This window comes from Chroicocephalus ridibundus, chromosome 17, assembly GCF_963924245.1.
Source record: "Chroicocephalus ridibundus chromosome 17, bChrRid1.1, whole genome shotgun sequence".
NCBI lineage: Eukaryota > Metazoa > Chordata > Aves > Charadriiformes > Laridae > Chroicocephalus > Chroicocephalus ridibundus.
The window spans coordinates 6,275,429-6,288,290 of NC_086300.1; the positions used below are offsets into that span (position 1 = coordinate 6,275,429).

The following is a 12,862-nucleotide window of genomic DNA, read 5'->3' on the forward strand; positions in this document are numbered from 1 at the left end:
GCCTCGGGACGTACCAGCCCCTGCAGGCAGCTCCTTCCTGAGGACGGTGACAATGGTCCCCTTGGCCAGGACCTACAGAGGAGGAGACGGGAACAATGAAACCGATGCTGAGCACGGAACCGACACGAGCAAACAAGGGGAGGCCATGGAGGATGCTCAAGGAGAGACTATTAGGGACACATCCCACAGGAGGGACGGAAATAGTGCCCCAAGACCTGACAGCTCCAGGGTCCATCCCTGAGTCCTGAATCCAAGAGTACCAGAGAAATGGCTTCTGCTGGAAGGGAAGGCTTAACCCCACACCCCAGACAGCCTCATTCTCCTCCCCTGAGCTCTGCCCTTCGTGCAGGCTCCCATCTCTTCCCAGGTGAAGGCTCACCAGGAAGACCACGTCCGTGCTCTGCAGCTTGATCCCCACGGCCTTCTCATCAAACATGTAATCCACCCAGAGCGTCTGGGGCTGGCTGCAGTGCAGCTTCTTTTCCACCTTGCGGATCCTCAGGAGACTTTCGCAGTTCGACGAGAGGGAAAAAGGGTAGAGACTGGCCATGGGGTGTTCGAGATACTTCTTGCCTTTGTGCTCCAAGGCTGGAGGGTCATCCTTGAGCTCACCCTGAGGGATGGAAATTGAGGCTTTCATTGGCAAAGACCAGCTCAGCGGCAGAGCACTGTAGGGGTGGAAAGCAACTCTGCAGCTGCGACTGCCCCGTGCTTTGCTGTGACATCCCTGCAGGAACATGCCAAGAAACGCAACCCAGCTGCCCTCAACACCAAAAAATTGAGCTGCATGTCATCACGGGCTTTGCCCAAAGGACAGTCAAAGGGGTAGCCAGTGGATGGCAGGAGGGCGGCATGGCTAAGCAGCAAGCGTTGGGCAGACAGTAGGAACTGAAAAAGCACCCCACAAGCATCTAATCTTGTGCCTGGATGGTGAAAGTAGAAAGGATCCTGAAATTCAGCAGTGAATGATGAAAACAGTAAGGCAGGGGCAAGGCATTAGCGGAAGAACTCGCAGAATGCATCAAAAGTGAGCGTAGCCCCTTTTCCCAGCGCAGGAGGAGCAGGAAGGGTGCCGGGGTCGGTAGGGTCCGACAGGCAATTGAGGTACCCAACAGGGCTAATAAACGTCTGAAACTCTTGACCATGGGATGCTGTGGGTGCCAAAGAGCAAGTGGGGTCAAGGGGAGGCTGGAAGAGTCCGTGTAAGAAAAATCTCAGTCATCTTTACTAAATCCAAAGTGCCTGAGTGGTGTGGGACACGGGTCACTTACGCGCAGGAAGACCCCTTCAGTCCAACCAGAGGTGTCCAGCTGGAAGGAGGCTCTCCCCGACCCATCCATGCGCAAGGTTTTTCTCTGCGTTCCTCTTCCAGTGTTAACCACAAGCAAGAACTCCTTCCCCATCAGGGCAGAGATGTTGGTTCCCTTCAGCAGCATCTGCGGCAGAAGGGAAGGGGAGATGCTCTGGGCTGGGGGTGGGATTGCAGGGTTGGGGGTCAGAGGGAGCAGGATTGGGTGCAGCAGGAGCCCTGCAGGGCGCGGGGACCCCCCCATTACCGTCCCGGTGTAGGGAATCCCAGACTTGTAGAATTCATCGTTGTTTTCGAAGGTGATTTTGGCCGTTTCGCTCACAAACATACAGCTTTTATTGGCTAAACGCCACATCCCTGTGGAGGGGGAGATGAGAGGGGCACTCGGCAATTTGTCCTGGAGATTCCCCCCAGGGCAGCGCTGGGTCCGGTGTCTGCTCTCCTGTCCCCTCCCTGACCAGCGACCAGACCACGCTGGTGTGGAGACCCAGTCTGGAGAGCATGAGGAAAGTCCGCACAGCACAACACGCTTGTGGGGCTACAAATGCAAAAAAAAGTGGTCCTCGGGCATGACAGGAGCTGTATTGCGAGCAGGACCACGCTCAGCCAAGAGCTGTGTGCTACCGAAATACCCAGCTTTACCCCAAAATGCCCCTCTTAATGGCCACAAGCAAATCGGAGAGGCCGAGGATCTGCCACTCACAGCTGGGTTGGGCTGAAATTGGGCTTTTCACGCTAAGGATGTGTCTAACGAGCCTCCACCCCCGGCAGATACTGACTATTTATAACTAGATTCAAAGTTAGAAAGACCCGATAAGAAAAACATGATCACCGTGGTAGCTCTCCAGGCACTAACCGAGCACACTAACTAGGCTCAGAGTGGCAGAGAGTGGGGAAGGAGAGGTGGACGATGGAGGGATATCTGGGGGGGGGGATGCTGGAAGGGGGAGAAACTCCTGATTGGCCTTCAGAACCCAAGGGATTGCTCCAGCAGTCAGGAGTAGAGGAAAAATGACACCAAAGCAAGTGAGGGCACAGAGCGGCTGATGCTTGTGGATGGGAAGGGCAGAGACCCTGGAGACACCCGAGCGGAGCAGCTGTGCCACGTCCTCCAGGTGCCACCCCCCCAGGACATCACCAGGCGGCTGACGGCATGGCTGTGCTCACCGGTCCCTTCCTCCAGCAGCAACGCATGAGCGTAGAGCTGAGCCTGGTAGAAGCTGGTCAGGTTGAAGGAAGCCAGCGGCACCTTGGTGGAGAAGCAGCCATTCCTCCTCGTCTGAAGGAGAGAGTCGCCTGTGTTAGCAGCAGCCCCACAGACAGGCCCTTGAGTGTCATCTTGAGTGTCATCTGCTGTCACCCCTGGCCTCCTGCTCCTGTTGCCTCCCTCCATCACATCCTGCAACCCTTGGATCCCGCAAACTTGCCCCCCTGGGGCTGGTCCCACACGCTGCCATGAATCTGGCTGTCCCGTTCCTGCCCATCCTGGCCCAAGAACCACCCCAAGAGTCCCCGCTCGGCTCCTCAGCCCTCTTTGGGATGACTTCAGGTTTGCAGCACTCTCACATGAGAGCTGGATCACCTGGCAATGCCCGAATGATGCACCCGGCCATCATCAGCCCAAGCACCCCAAGATGGGGACACATTTCCTCACCTGGCCCTTGAACTCAGCACAGATCCTCTCAGATCCCTCCTGGAAAATATAGTCGTAGTCGTGGCACAGCATGCCCTCAGCCCTTCCCCGGAAAGTTCTCCCGGATGGGTACCTGTCGGGAGGGAGCAGGATGGGGACCGGATGGGGAGGCTGCGGCGGGAGCATCGCCCTGGGGGCAGCCAGCCTTGCTGCTGGGGGCTGCTCTCCGACTCACCGCCCGCAGACGTGCAGCGGGATCTTCTCATCCTTCACCGTCACGACACGGGGCAGCCGGATCAGCCCTTCAAAGTGGGGCGCTCCTGGGGGAAAACCAGCGGGGAATGGGACTGTGCCCATTTCTTCCTTCGGGAGTTCCTTACCATCCCATGTGATGGCTCCCAAACACCCCTGTGGAGCCCAGCCTTCATCCCCACGCACCGTAGTCCTTCACGCTGAAGTAGTGTCTCTTCCCTTCCACCTCGATGATGTACGTGCCCAGGGCCGTCTCTGCCACCAGCGGGAAGGACAGATCCACGATGCCCTGCCGCGGGCTCACCTCCCGCCACTCCGCCACCCTGTTCCCGCTGGGATCCTGCACACGGGGACGTGGGGCATCAGCCCTCACTTGTGGGGCTGGAGATGGAGCGTACGGTGGTGGTTCTGGGTTGACAACCTCAAGGACTCAAGTTACCCTGCGTAGCCTCGCAAAAAGCAGAGGTTTTGCCCTGCCATCATGCTCAGAGCAGCCCCGAGGGTTCTCCAGAAGGAAAATTTCCCCCTGGGGACTCTATTAGCCTGGCTACAGAAGCTGGAGCTGGCAGGGGGATGCTCCAGCATGGAGCGGGAGCTTAGGGGGCTCTCCAGTTTGGGTCAAAGTCTCCGTAGCAATAGCCACTGCCGTCTTCATCCGTGCAACCTGCCCCTTAGCAGCATCTCCCCAGAGGAGCCCCATCTCGCTGGCAGACAGCGAGCTGACCCCCCGTGGGCTGGAAACGTGGATGAGGAACCCAAGCCCTTCTCCCCATTCCTTGTAACCTCTCTCAGCACCCGCAGCAGGGATGTCCCTGTCCGTCCCCCCCAGCTCCTTGTCCCCAGCACCACCCTTGTGCTGGGGCCCTTTTCTCCTGCTGGGGAAGCTGGCAGGCTGGCACAGGGGGACAACTCACCTGCACGGCCACCAAGGGAAGCTGCAAAGAAAGAGAGAGGAAGGATTTAGCAGGATCAAAGCACAGAGGGCTGAGCTGAGGGCTGAGGCGTCTGGATTGGCCCCTACAGGGCCAGTTGGTGGCCTGGGGGGCTCAGAGCCGCTGTCATTGCCCAGCTCCCGCCGCCACATCCACAGCCATCGCGAGCAGCCGCGCGGCGCAAACAGCATTAGCTGTGCGATGCACGACACCAGGGGGCTAAAAGCGGTGGGTGTTATAACGGTGCATGAAAGCTACATGCAAAAGACAGGCAAAGGGACGGTGCAAATAATTCATCTCCTGCGCCAGCGCCAAAAGGGGCTGCCCCCTGGGCGCCCAGGCTGGGAGTGACGGGAAGAGCTGCGTGTGTCCCCCATCCCACAGCCCTGCGGCGTTTGGGGGATCCCCTCCCCGCACCCGTCCCCTCCACGCTCGTGGGGACGCTGAAGGCTGTGCCAGCGCCGCCGAGACCGATCGCGTCCTCCCTGTGCCCCGACCCCGTCTCACCTCCCTGTTGTTAGGAATGAAGTTTTGATCCAAACGGACAATTCGAAACTTCACTGGAGAGAGCAAAGGCAGGAGCAGGAGTGAGCGCTAGGGCCTGGGAACGAAACCTGGAGGTCCCATTCCAAGAGCCCGTGAGCTCTTCCAGCACCTCCTGCCCCTCACCAGTTTGTCCAGGTTTATAGACATTCTTGTCTGTCTGCACGAAGGTCCCCAGCTCCGGAGCTTTCACCAGTACTTCCTTCTCCTCAGAGACCTGCAGGGAACCTCCCTGGATGGAGACGTGAAGATGCGCAACCTCGTGGATTTCTGCAGGAGGGGTAGAAATCTGCCCCCGGGGAAAGAGCAGAAATGGTTGCAAAGCCTTGATGTTGGATGCCAGTGAGTCGTCATACCTGTCCCCCATTGTCACCACCACGTTGCGCCATGAAAGCATCAGGAAACTGGTGTGCGTGGGAAGAGGATGCGGATACAACCCACAAGGTGTCCTTATGTGCCCCACGTCCCTCCACTCTTCAGCTCACTCGTTGCCCATCCAGGACCCACGTCCCCTCCCAGTTCCCCCAGCCCTGCTCTGGCAGTGGGTAGGGGATGGATACCCCTTCCCAAGGTCCCCAGCCTTGCCGCGGGGCCATGACTCACATTGGAGAAGCGGGGCCAGTTCAGCTGGAGGATATCGCTGCCCTGCGCCTCCAGGGTGATGTTGGGGATGCTGTGGCTGCTCGCCAGGTGGAGGGTCACCCGCACGGGCTCATCCAGGTCCATGAGGTGGATGTGCACTTTGCCCGGGTACGGGTAGTAGAGCACGGAGGGGAAGAGCACCACGTAGCGCCTGGGGAGGGGATGCCTGGCTAGAGGAGGAGAGCAGGGACCTCCCCACCAAATCCCAGTGCTCCCCTCCACTCCAGACTCTCAAGGCGGGGGGGACTTGTGTTTTTTCCAGCCCTGGATGCTCTCTGCAGGGCTACGCCACCCAGCCTTCCTCCCATCCACCCGGAGAGGCTGACCAGTGCACAGACTGGAGCAGAGCCCCCTTTGCCTAAAAACCTCGGGAAACATCCGCGGGGTTGATCTGCAGGTGGAGGAAAGGCTCTGCTCTTGTGTGTAAGGTTGCACCTACGCCAAAGCAGCCCAGAGACACCAACCCCAGGTGCAAAGTCCTCTGTGGGGACAACCCACCACCCCAACCAGCAACCACAGTCAACGGCAGGGATTGTCACACCACTTGAGACCAACCACCATCCCGGCAGGCATGGACAGGCAGACACAGAGAGGGCTTACGGCTTTGCAGGTGCTCCAGCTGTGAGGTGTAGGGTGCAAAGCAGCAGGCAAAGCAGGGCAGCTGCGGACTCCATAATTGGGGGACCACGTGGAAGCAAGGTGGTCCCAGAGCCCCCGTGCTGGGTCTTCTTCCTCTCCTCAAGCTTTCACCTCCCCGCTGGCAGCAAGCAAAAGCCAGCGAGGTCTCTGGCTGGGACCCAGCTAGGACAATGTTTAACCACCCGACCCAAGCTTTGCTGGGTTCAAGGCTCCGGGCAGCCAAACCGCACCCATGGTGGCGGGCACGTGGTGGGACCACCGAGCCAGCTCAGAGCTGACAGACTAAACGCCACGTAGGGAGCCCTGGTGGGAGGGAAGGGAATAATGGAGTTTCCTAGGAAATTAAATCCCTCACTTGCATGCTGCCCTGCTTGCGAGTGTGTCCAGTTCTGGGCTCCCCGGTTCCAGAAGGACAGGGAAGTGCTGGAGAGGGGACAGCAAAGGGCTACCAAGAGGATGAGGGGAATGGAACACCTCTGGAACACCTGATGAAGAAAGGCTGAGGGATTTGGGTCTCTTCAGTCTGGAAAAAAGACGGCTGATGGGGGGACCTTATCAATGCTGATAAATACTGAAAGGGGGGTGTCAGGAGGATGGGGCCAGGCTCTTCTCAGTGGTGCCCGGGGACAGGACAAGGGGTAATGGGCACAAACTTGCCCCTGGGAAGTTCCATCTCAACAGGAGGAGGAACTTCTTTGCTGTGAGGGTGGCAGAGCCCTGGCACAGGCTGCCCAGAGCGGTGGGGGAGTCTCCGTCTCTGGAGCCATTCCAACCCCGCCTGGCCGCGTTCCTGTGCCACCTGCTCTGGGTGACCCTGCTCTGGCCGGGGGTTGGAGGGGATGATCTCCAGAGGGCCCTGCCAGCCTCTATCATTCTGTGATTCTGTGACCACCTCCATGTGACGGTTCCCAAGCTGGTGAGTTGTCACTCAAGGGAAGTTTCTTTTCTGTTGCTGATATTTTTGCCCAGTGGTATCCATTTTGGTCCATGATTTCCACGGTTTTGCAGAATTTCCTCCAGAATGAGCCAGCCGCTCCCACGAGCGGGAACAATGCCACACTGGAGCGCTGCACCCTTGTTTGGCCACGGTTTGCACTTCTTATTAGAAGATGGGAGGTGAAGCCTGCCCACCCTGCTCCCAGCACTAGGGGCAGCCACGCACTCTGCTTCTCCCTGCCCTACTGTCACCCCAGGGGGGCTGAGGCAGGAGCTGCTGGTCTGGCAAGGAGCCAGCAGATGCCCAAAGCCCTGCCCGGCTGCAGGGAAGAGGCCAGGGGACATGGTATCTGGCACATCGGTCTGGTTGTGCCATGGTCCAGAGGCCATGGAGAGGTTCCTCTGGCTCCAGGTGGGCATAATCCTCTGCCCTCTGAGGTTTCTGGGCTTTATTGGTGCTCCTTCTGCACACTTACTGCTTGTCCCTATGGCAGGGAGAGGTCCACGCTGGCGTAACTCACACCATCCGGCACTATACCCCATGGAGAAGCTGTGGTGTCCATATTGATGCTCTACACGCAGCAATCCGTGCATCCCACATGGCCATAAGGAGATGGATCCCCATCCCCACGCTCCCCTCGGCACCCAAGGCTCAGGCAAGACGCCATACACACACACACACACGCTACTAGGTATGGACCCTTTAATCTCGCACCCTCTTCTCATAGTTCAGCATCGAGGATGCTCTTCCCACGCGGCAAAATCCCCTGGACCTCCTGCCACCCCCCCGGCCCCAGCCACACGCTGTGCTCTGGACCCCTCCCCAGAGGCGGCTGCATCTCAGCAGCATTGCCAGCTTGCAGGAGCCTCTGGAAGAAGGAACCCAGCAAGTCTGTGGGTGAACCCCGCTGCGAGTCACGTTGTCAGGGCTGGAAAATGGTGTGGTGAAGCCCCAGCCCAGCCTGGCACCTCTCTCCCCGCACCCCGAGCGCAGGCAGGAGCCATCCTGCCGGGCAGAGCTGGCAGACCGGGTTTGATACCCCGGGGCCAAACACAGCGCCAAGTTTGGGGGAGACGGGCAATGCCCCAGGGGAGGGGACGCACAGCCATAGCGAGGGGTTTCTGGGGGCACCTTGCACTGATTTCAGGCTGCTGCCCAGTCCCTGTCCCTCTGCTTCCCCTTGCCAAGGAGGTGGCAGGTCTGGTGGACACACCTGCAGGGGACAGGGTAGACCAGCCTCTGGCCGTGCCACCTCCTTAATGTCCCCGAGGGTTTCTGCCTAATATCTGGTCCCGGTTTTGTCCCCCTCACGCTCCAGGCTGCCCGTCCCCCTGCCAGCACCGGCCCCAGGGCAGCGCGGGAGCGGAGGCTGCTCAGCGCCCTGGTCCCCACGGTGATTTGTAGACATCTCAGCAAGGGCATCAGCCATGGTCTGGCGGACAGTCTCTGTCAGTTCAGGGACATCCTTTGGGCTCAGGCCCTGAGTTTCTACCTTGGGGAGGACTCGGATGGTGCACGTCCCTGGAGAGAGAAGGGGAAGGCCGGGGAGGCTGTTAGAGGAACCCACCAAGAACCAGGTCTTCCCACCAGCATCCTCCACCACCAGCTGCCCCCCCACACCTCGGTGTCCCACAAAGGGACCCCCCCAAGCCCTACGTGCTTCATCCCCCCCACCAGCCCTGCCTTCTGGCAACGGGGCTTTTTGTCCATCGCTTACCAGAGGTGAATTTCTTATCTTTGGAGCTGAAGAATTCCCGGTATGGGGAGATCACGATGGGGAAAATGGGAACCTGTAGGAGATGGAGGGTCAGGGGTATCCTCCTTACAGACCCCCTCCCATGTGGGACTTCAGTTCCTGCCATGCCCCAGGCTTCAGCAGGTCCCCATCTCCTCCCTGGGTCCTGCACAGCAGGGTGTGTGTCCCTGGGGACTGCAGACACCAAAAGACCTTAATGTCCCCCATACCACTGCCCCAGGGTGCCCACCCACCCCACTCCATCAAGGGCAAGGGGAGGGGAAGGACAGCCTTACCTGAGCCTGCACGGCCAAGTGGAAAGCCCCGCGCTTGAAGGGCAGCATGGATTTGTCCTGGTTCCTGGTGCCTTCAGGGAAAATCAACACTCGGAGCTACACGGGACAGGGAGAGAGGTGAGCATGGACCCTGACCAGAGCGCCCTGGGACCTGCTGTCAGTCCCCTTGCCCCATCGGTGTTTGCTCCCCGACTCCCCCCAGCTGCCAGCCCCCACCCCCCCTCACTTTTTCACGCTGCATGGTCCTGGCCGTCTGGGAGATGACGTTGATTGCATCTTCTCTTTTGTGGCGGTCGATGAAGATCATGCCACTGAGCCAGCAGGCCCACCCCACGGTACCCATGTACAGGAGCTCCTTCTTGACGATGGGCACACAGTGGTCGGGAATGATCTCCACTATGCCTGGAGGATGGGTGGGAGAGGAAAGGATCCGTCCCTGCCCAATGGCACTCAGAACCAGCCAGCCCGGGTGCTGTAGTGACCTGGCATCATCTTCCATTGTCCCAGCATACCCATAGCCCTGAGCTCCTGTCCCACCAGCTCTTCTGGCCCGCCCCTTCCACGCTGCCCTGTACAAATCCTGGTGCTGACCTCGCTGGGAACCCCCAGGGAGAGCCTGGTCCACCCCTGCAGCACCCCAAAGGCTGCCCGCCCATGCAGATGAGCCCCCCCTCTCTCTTGCACATACCTAGGAGGTCAAGGGAAGCTTGGTGGTTGCAAACTATCACATAGGGCCCCTTGATGTTCAGATGCTCAGAGCCCCACACCTGTATCTTGATGCCATAGAAGTATTTGAGGGGCCGGATCGCAGCACGCAGGAGCCTAGGGCAGAGGAACACACGCAGGGAGCAGATCGACACAGCCCTTCACAATCGCTCAGGGAGCAAAGGGCGAGATTGGCCAGGCCAGACCTGCTCTACATGAGCAAATAGTGGGTCCCAGGGTGGATCTGCCTTCAGTCTCAGCGATGCTTTGCTTTTCTAAAGCGCATTTGTAGCCTGCACAGCTCAGAGCTAACCCTGTAACCATCCCCAGGGTGGGACCGGCTGCTGCCTTAGTAGTAGAAAGTCTGTATTGGAGCTGCTGCTGAAGAAGAGCAGCCAGTGCAAGCTGGTGGGAAGAAAAAAAACCCCAAACCACAGACTTTTTGATGTCTAGGGACGATGGGGAAGCAAGACGAGAAAGGATGGGATGCCTGCCTGCAGCCAAGGTGCAAATCATCATATCCCAAAGAGGAGAACTACCTCTGGCCAGGTAAGCATCACCCGTAGGCTCACACACACACACACACACACACAAAGATGGATCTGGGTGTGCAGGCTGGAAACCCAGACACCAGAATCACAGTCTGGATCGCAGCCGAGAGGTGCTGAGCAGTGAAGATGGACATGCAGAGGAACAGTCTTGAGACAGACGGGGGTCTACAAGGCTGCAGGCGTCTCCAAGGGACTGTCCCTGCAGAGCAGGCAAAGGGCAGGGCTGCAGGCACCAAGCTCCATGCTGCAGGGGGAGGGGGAAGAGAGCGGGGAAGGGAAAACCAACTCAGCTTCATTCGCTAGAGGAAATCACAAAGAATAGCTTCACCAGACCTGCAGTGTTGGGAAGAGATGGAGGTTTCGTCTGTGCGGATGGAAGGGGGAAGAAGGAAGAGCGGCGTCACCATCCAGGAAGGGTTGGACAGGAAGGGTGACATTAGGATGGCGGTATGATGAAGGGTGATGCTCAGTATGAGAATAATGAGAGGAATGGAGGGAGGATGGAGCAACAGGGATTGCAGCACCCACAGTGCAGATAAAAAGCCGGAATGCTTTCGGTGTTGAAATGGGCCACGCTCAAACCCACAGCGTGAGGAGCACCCATGCCAGGGTCCACACGCCTGGCAGCCATTGGTCCCAGGGAGCCCACAGGGGACAGGGCAGGGGACAGGGCACCAGGTAGGGATGAGAAGCACTTTGGGAGGAGGCAGCAGAGGCAGGCACAGAGGGAGAAGGAGGCACGATGCTTAGAGGGCCTGTTGCATCAGAAGGCCACCACATCCCTTGGGAGATGAAGGCTCAGAGATCCTTGTGTCTGCAGAGAAGCAAAACACTTGTGGCAATGGCCCAAAGCCAGGGCTAATGACAGGAACATGCTCCAAGCCCGAGGCTTTGGGATTTGGAGGCTGAGGAAGAGATGGGACCGGCAGGCGTGCTGCGGGGGCAGAGGACGGCTGCGAGGTGTCGGTGGGATGCGATAAGGCAGCGTGAGTCACCTTATTTCCACAAAGGGTATTTCCACTAAGCCGGAAGCGTTTGCACCAGGGCTCGCAGCACCTCCGGATGCGTGCGTGTGCGCGCAGCATTTCTGCACAGAAAGGACGAGGGAGAGAGGCTGCACCATGGCCTGATAACATCAAACCTCTGACCACGCTCCTACTGAGGGCCCGAAATCCATCAGCGGAAATATGTGGTGGCTCGAGCTCAGCAAACACCACAGGCTCAGACATTTTTCACTCTGACATAATTACATCCCTTGCGGTATGCTATCATGCCCAGGAATCCAGCAACAGGATTGCAACACCCTTGAAAGCAACCAGACCTTCCTCTCGTGTTGCACAGCGATGTTATCTCGGCTGCCACCACCCCTGAACAAGCTGACAGCACCAGTGCATGACTCGCCGGGACGTGACTGCGCCAGGCCCGACAGCTGATGGCATCAAGACATCCCCAAATCCCTCTGCCAAAGCGCAATCCCCGCTGAGCAAGAGCTGGTTGCACTGCCACGGAGACTGCAATGGGTGTGCATTGCCATCCTGCTTATGATCGTACCTCCAACCTTTGCCAAAACCCCCCTATTGCCCACCCGACTGATGACCCCAGCATTGCGATGGCCAAGGATGATCCCTTTCATGCCACATCCTCCAGAGACCACTAGTCCCGACCCAGCTGGCCATCTCCATTATGGCGTAACCCTGCCTGGGCATGGCCAGCACCTTTTCACCACCATCACCACCTTTCCAAGATGCAGAGGCATCCTTCGTTGCCACATGGACATGACCACAACCTTTTCTGTGGCCCCAGGGCTCAACCACCAGCCATAAGATGGCTGTGGGTATGCCCAGAGCAGGAGAGAGCGTGTGTCCACGAGACCACATGAGCTCCTCCACCACAGTCAAGCCCCAGCCATCTCCACATCAGAAGTACATCCCCAGGCCGTACTCACTTCATGTTCTCCACAGAGCGTCCCCAAAGAGCCGCAAAGGGGGACAGGAGGGTGGAGACGGCCACAATCCAGCAGTTGAAGAAGGCCACCTTGCAGAAGTAGTGGAAGGTGGCATTGTACCGGTAAAGCAGCAGGGCTGCCAAGGGGAGGAGGAGCAGCAGCCCGTGGAGCAGGACCACCTCCATCCCGCTGCCCCGGCGGCAGGATGCTGTGGAGCTCAGCCCGTGTCACCGGGAGCAGGGCGAGTGGAGCCAGGGATGCCGAGGATCGTGGCAGGTGACTCAGGTGTATCAGCAGAGAAGCGCGTGGGCGTTTGGGGCTGGTCCAGGGGAAGGTGCTGTGCGTATCTCACCCTGTTGAGGATGGACTGGCTCAGACAGGAGTCAGGCTACCCCACCAAGGGTGGAGAGTGGTGGTGAGTCAACGGCGGGGACCCCAGCTCATCAAAGGTGTCACCGCTGATAAGTGCCCTCCTGGGCTGTTAAAAGTGTCCCTGACTTGATGCAATCTAAAGTGTCCATTCTCTGGGCACCTCTCCCGGCCACAGGGAGGTGTGGGAAAGGGGGATCTCAGCTGGTGGGACAGCGGGAGCTGGTTCTGGTCCCTGCCCACCACCCCAGCGAAGTTTAGCACCGTTCCCTGTTGGCCTCATGGCTAATCCCCACACCTCACCCTGCAGAGTACCAGATTATTGGAAGGTATCTCCCTGCCCGCGTCTGCAGCAGGCACTTGGCGCCAGGGCT

The 12,862-nt window shown here is 58.9% G+C and overlaps 2 protein-coding genes across 2 annotated transcripts in view; both read right to left on the minus strand.

The window, feature by feature from the left end:
* The window catches only part of LOC134524677 (alpha-2-macroglobulin-like protein 1), a 28,969-nt gene extending 22,885 nt beyond the window's left edge, over positions 1 to 6,084 (minus strand). The window contains exons 1-13 of the mRNA XM_063354874.1: positions 5,912 to 6,084; positions 5,273 to 5,462; positions 4,796 to 4,958; positions 4,634 to 4,686; positions 4,109 to 4,129; positions 3,381 to 3,534; positions 3,178 to 3,262; positions 2,964 to 3,075; positions 2,477 to 2,588; positions 1,557 to 1,666; positions 1,272 to 1,436; positions 380 to 613; positions 15 to 72 (exon numbers count right to left, since the gene is read on the minus strand). Coding sequence (XP_063210944.1) covers positions 15 to 72; positions 380 to 613; positions 1,272 to 1,436; positions 1,557 to 1,666; positions 2,477 to 2,588; positions 2,964 to 3,075; positions 3,178 to 3,262; positions 3,381 to 3,534; positions 4,109 to 4,129; positions 4,634 to 4,686; positions 4,796 to 4,958; positions 5,273 to 5,462; positions 5,912 to 5,985 — 1,531 coding nt within the window. The 5' untranslated portion in view covers positions 5,986 to 6,084. The remainder of the gene's footprint in view (positions 1 to 14; positions 73 to 379; positions 614 to 1,271; positions 1,437 to 1,556; positions 1,667 to 2,476; positions 2,589 to 2,963; positions 3,076 to 3,177; positions 3,263 to 3,380; positions 3,535 to 4,108; positions 4,130 to 4,633; positions 4,687 to 4,795; positions 4,959 to 5,272; positions 5,463 to 5,911) is intronic.
* Positions 6,085 to 8,166: 2,082 nt separating this feature from the next.
* Positions 8,167 to 12,304, minus strand: LOC134524678 (1-acyl-sn-glycerol-3-phosphate acyltransferase alpha-like). Its single transcript, XM_063354875.1, has 6 exons — positions 12,120 to 12,304; positions 9,607 to 9,740; positions 9,145 to 9,320; positions 8,919 to 9,014; positions 8,605 to 8,677; positions 8,167 to 8,408 (listed from the first exon to the last, which is right to left on the minus strand). The coding sequence occupies exons 1-6, from the start codon at positions 12,302 to 12,304 to the stop codon at positions 8,167 to 8,169; spliced, it is 906 nt and encodes a 301-aa protein (XP_063210945.1).
* Between the last annotated feature and the right edge of the window lie 558 nt (positions 12,305 to 12,862).